The following is a 5,128-nucleotide window of genomic DNA, read 5'->3' on the forward strand; positions in this document are numbered from 1 at the left end:
GACTCGTGGATATAGAAACGTGTAGATAGAAAATGTATACTAGTTATATGTAGTAAAGGGAATTAATCTTTTAACTTGCGTCAACGTGGGAAACAACCACCAATAAAAGAAAAGAAGATTAAATTCTAACTATATATTTATTTACATAAAACAGTCTTAAATGGTATATACATGTTTACAGAACATTTAAAACAGCATGACAGGAAACATTCATAGACAAAAGCACAACAGTCTATTTGGATTTGCTTATCTCAAGTTCATTTATTTTTTGAAATGATGAAACACGCTGCCAACAGCTTCCCAGTATGGAACACAGCAGCAATTCATACAGTTGGCAAACATCCTCTGGCACAGACCGCAGTTAATCTCGCAGATCTTCAGACATGGCGTGATGAACCAGACGTGGGTGAATGCAATAATAGCAAACTCACATCCCCATTCAGCGGCAATCCAGCACCCGAGGTAGAAAGTCAGCAGCTTGTAGAGACAGCCCTTCCACAAGTTGAAGCAGGTGTGGGACAGTTTGTAGGCACAGTCTATGCTGTGGGTCCCGTCGGGTTCTCCGATCACATCGTTGAAATGGAGAGTCTGTCAAAACATTGCAATTCTTAATAATTGTATTAAAATATGATTGTTTGAGGACGTTTTGCAGTACCTAGATGAACACTGTGTTTAATATTGATATGCACTATCGGTGTGCTTCGAAGTCATTAACATACATGAAAGAAGTTTGTGTTAAGTACATGTCCAAATTCAATGACTTTCTATAGTGTCATAGAGCGCAATGTGTAATTGTTCTCACAAAAGTGACAATTCTAATGTAGAATGGTCTGTTTTCCTGCTAGCTGATGTAAATTATTGTGTGAGTACGAATTCCCGCGGTGCTACTGCTTTAGATTTATTTTACATGTCATGGGTGACTACTATTGCAGCTTTGCAAAATTTTACTTGATACTCTATGTGTATTTGAATATATTGTACATGTATACTTACTCCTAAATGGGCATTTAATCCGTTAGGATCCCTGTCCGACAGATCGACTGCTTCAGCTCCAGACATCTCTTTTTATTAACTTGGACGTCTGAACAGTTCCGTGGAGCTTCCCCCGGGGATCCTTAGAATTTATGTCCACTTCTTTAACAGTTCTTCGCCCACGTGAGATTCCGAGTATTAAAATGACTAAATTCGGATTATCATAATCTCATAATCTATATGACGTGACGTGATTTATTCTATGACCTCCCCATGACTCCCTCACACCAACATCAACGTGTCGATCAAAATATCACAACTTTCGGGGGAAAGGGAAAGAAAACAAAAACTTAGTTTGTAATTTTATGATAGTGGGGAAAAATCATCGCTTCATTGTTTTACAATAGAGACCTATGTTGTGTGGAAATGAGAACATGCACTGTACAGTATGTTAAACAACAGTAGCTGAAGTAATACATGAGGAATGGCGATAACGAACAGTGATCAATGTATATACATGTTCATCATGGGAATATAGGGACACACTCCTGAACTAATGCAACATTTTATCAAATCTACTATTTGACCTTCGTAACAACGCGATCAAACACAACTTAAGCAGATTTCTTTCCAAAAGCGATTAGTGGGATTGGTCCTGGCTATTTTCTGACCGAGAATGTGTACATTCTTTAGTTGTAGGACATTAAATCTCTGAATTAAAGAACTCCCTTGGTTCGGCTAATTTTGCCACTTATTATTTTTTATTACGACGAACAAATAATAGTATATATTATTTTCTCCCCTACGAACAAAAGAATTTTGCATCTACAAATCGTCTTGAATTTTTTAAGGGTGGGAGAAAATGCGTTTTGAGACTAATCTGACAATCTACCTATCAAAGTACGCCTATATGTCTCCCTAATAAAATACCAATCAAGTGCCCTGGACAGTTACTAGTATGCATTATGAAATTAAAACAATGCCTCAACAAATCAAGCGTTTTTGTTCCATTATCTCTTATTTGGAAGATACGACTTTCACAATTAATGGACGATATTATCCCCTTCTCTACCGTACCAGTCAATTTGACCGGTGGCGCGTAAAAACAGGACTACGCAAAACGAGGGTCTCTAAATCTTTGAAACTACGGCCATAAGATATATGATTTATATATCATATTTTTTGGTAATTTTCTCTATTTTTTGACTATGTAAAAATCAATAAAGTAAGTAAAGCCATTAGATTTAAAAAAGCATTTAAAGTGAAGGATGGCTTCGTCTAAATATGACGCAACGCTTTGTCGCAAGGTCATTTTCCCTCTCGATATGTTTTTTTTTTTATTGTCCTTATGAATTCAATATTTTTTATATTTTTGAAAAGCATATATTCCCTGCTTTCAGAAGATATAAAAATTATTTTTAATATCTGGCAAAGTTATAAGAAAATAGCAATTTTTTGCGCATGTACGTTTTCTTACGATTTTATTTCTCAATGTTTAAACATATCGGTGTTTGACCTATATTTATATATGAAAATAGGGAACAGTAAATACAGCCTGTAAAAGTCGAGGAAATTTCCTTTTTGATGGGCCCTTATTCGTGTTATAATTCTCGGTAGTTTTTATATTACGATAAAATGAAATTGGGACATGCTGCGCGGTTTTCTTTAGAATTTGCGACAAAACGTCGTCGCTAAAAGCGATCAACGCGCGTCACACAATAAAGTGGTGAAAACTATGAAATTTGTATTGTCCTCTTTTAGTAAATTCAGTACCTTTTTATACACTAAAACAATATACACATATGTATGAAATAATCAGCCACGTATTCTCAAAGGCACATCAGCTCATACATTTAGAATTTCCTATTTTGGACTCTAATCTAGTGAGAAGGGTCGTAATATATATATTTCAGAGAAAAAAATTGCAAAAATGTGCACTTATATGACCTTTGACCCCGTAGACCTCTTTGAGGTCATGGGATACCTTGACAAACTTTATAAGAAATTATTCCCTGTCCAATTCCTAACAAAATTATATGGCATATGCCTATTGCAAATCGCGATACATGCAGATTTAAGTCGATGTAAAGATATTGTCATTTAGTCTTTAAAAACCTCTAAAATGTGCCGGTAGAGAAAGGGTTAATGAAAGTCCTGTTCCACGTTCGAACATTGCATAGAGGCACCATATGAAGCAAGGACTAATTAAAAATCCTATTACTTAATCTTTCTGCCCAATATGAATTTAAATAAGAGTTGCTATCGATGGGGTTCCTGACTTTGAGAGATTGAATTCAAACAAGAGTTGCTATTGATGGGGTTCCTGGCTTTGACATAAGGTTCACTGCTGGTGTGACCGGTCAACAAGGGATGGCCATTATTCCTAGACACCTGATTCCACCTCTGGTGTTCCCAGAGGTCCGTGTTTACCTTGTTCTCAAGTTGTTTTCTTTATAGTATTAATGAAGTCGATCACTGATCGTTATCTTCATCTTTTTGCATAGCACAGAATCGTTTAATGGTTATCGTTGACACACAGACAACGTGTCGTTCTACCGCTATCTAATAGAAGTGATTTGGCTGCGAGTCTTGTCACGTGGCAGCCACAGAAGCAAAACGTAGTAAAAAATAATTTGAATACACAGTTAAATGTGTACGAGAAATGTCAATCTACTCTCCTCTACAAGCCAGAATTTTTTATAAAGCATATTTAAACAAACCAAATTGTGATCATGAGGCGTGTTTGAACTATATGACCACCCCCAAAAGACAATGCGCTTCCATTATACACGAATACTGAAATGGGTGCAGATGCTACTATGAATGTGTACAGTTGTTGCATACATCGATGAATGATTACATACCCCTAAATGGATATTGAGGTTATTTGGATCTCTGTTCACAAGATCTACTTCCTCGGCTCCTGACATTTTGGTTCAGAAATTAGCACGGCTTGAAACACTTGGCGGTCTGTGAAGCATATGAGGTGACTATACAGAAACACACAGGACTAGCGTCGCTAAGTTATCTAACGCCTGGATACCGAGCGACAGATTTAAACTTCGCTACGATCATCAACTTTGTTTATAATACTTGATTAAGCTAATACGTACTAAGACGGATTGGTAGCGATGAAATACATGTACGAAGGAGTCCAACTAAAATCAGGATGAAACATATTGTCACGTGGAATTATGAATCCCTACCAAACGCTTGTTTACCGGTGCACAATACGCAATGCATGAACTATATTCTTTTTGTACGGGTCAGAGATGTACAGATTTAAAGAGATACAAGACGGAACTCCTTCCTGCACAATGCGACAGGGATGGACTCCCTGTTTGAAATTCTACGACCGAAATAATTTTTTTTTTGGATAAGGAGAACCATTTTATTTTCAATCCATTTTCTTTCTGTTAGATCAGTGGATGGATGGATGCATTGTTAACGTAGCGTAGATAATTTTTCATTCATATTAAGACGATACCAGCTGTAGATGAAGTACCACTTTAGACATGTGCTTAGCGCTTAGGGTCGTAGCATTGAGGGTTCTTTGACGTGCCAACGCCTATCGTGACACGGGGCATTCATTTTGAAAGGTCATATCCGTAAGACCCGTACTTCTCTCTTCTAAATGCCGAGCGTTTGGCGAAGGAGCACATAAAACAAACAATCAAACAACCTACTGAAAGATTGATTGTATATTGTTTAACGACCATAAATGCCTACCTCCGTTTTCAAGGTCATATCCGAAAGACCCTAAATGCACGGGGGCTTTTCATCTGAATTGGAAAAAATAAAAACATGAATCCTCTTTAAGGAGGTACTCTACATCGCCATTATGGCTGACTTCCTTTTAAAACATGGATGGAAATATAGATATCAGCAATATTTGTCTATTCATTTAAATAATTCACGCCTAGCTGAGTAGGTTAGCACGTCGACTGCTGAGCTGTAGATCGCGGGTTCGGGACCAGTTGTTTTTTTTTGTTTTTTTTTTCTCAGATTGCTTTCTACTTAAACTGCATTTTTACTAAATAAAGTAAAATTGAAATTTTCAATTTCAAAATATTGTACATATCCTCCACTTTTCATAATCCCGTGGGAATCCGGGTTAGAATAGGTCCTCAGTACCTCCTTGCTTGTCGTAAGAGGC

The 5,128-nt window shown here is 37.0% G+C and overlaps 1 protein-coding gene across 1 annotated transcript; it reads right to left on the minus strand.

Moving 5' to 3' along the window:
- Positions 1-261: 261 nt before the first annotated feature.
- Positions 262-3,902, minus strand: LOC125653101 (caveolin-1-like). Its single transcript, XM_056145426.1, has 2 exons — positions 3,837-3,902; positions 262-588 (listed from the first exon to the last, which is right to left on the minus strand). Exons 1-2 carry the CDS (start codon positions 3,900-3,902, stop codon positions 262-264), a joined length of 393 nt encoding a protein of 130 aa, XP_056001401.1.
- Positions 3,903-5,128: the final 1,226 nt, after the last annotated feature.

Source organism: Ostrea edulis, chromosome 7 (genome assembly GCF_947568905.1).
Source record: "Ostrea edulis chromosome 7, xbOstEdul1.1, whole genome shotgun sequence".
NCBI classification, from domain to species: Eukaryota; Metazoa; Mollusca; class Bivalvia; order Ostreida; family Ostreidae; genus Ostrea; species Ostrea edulis.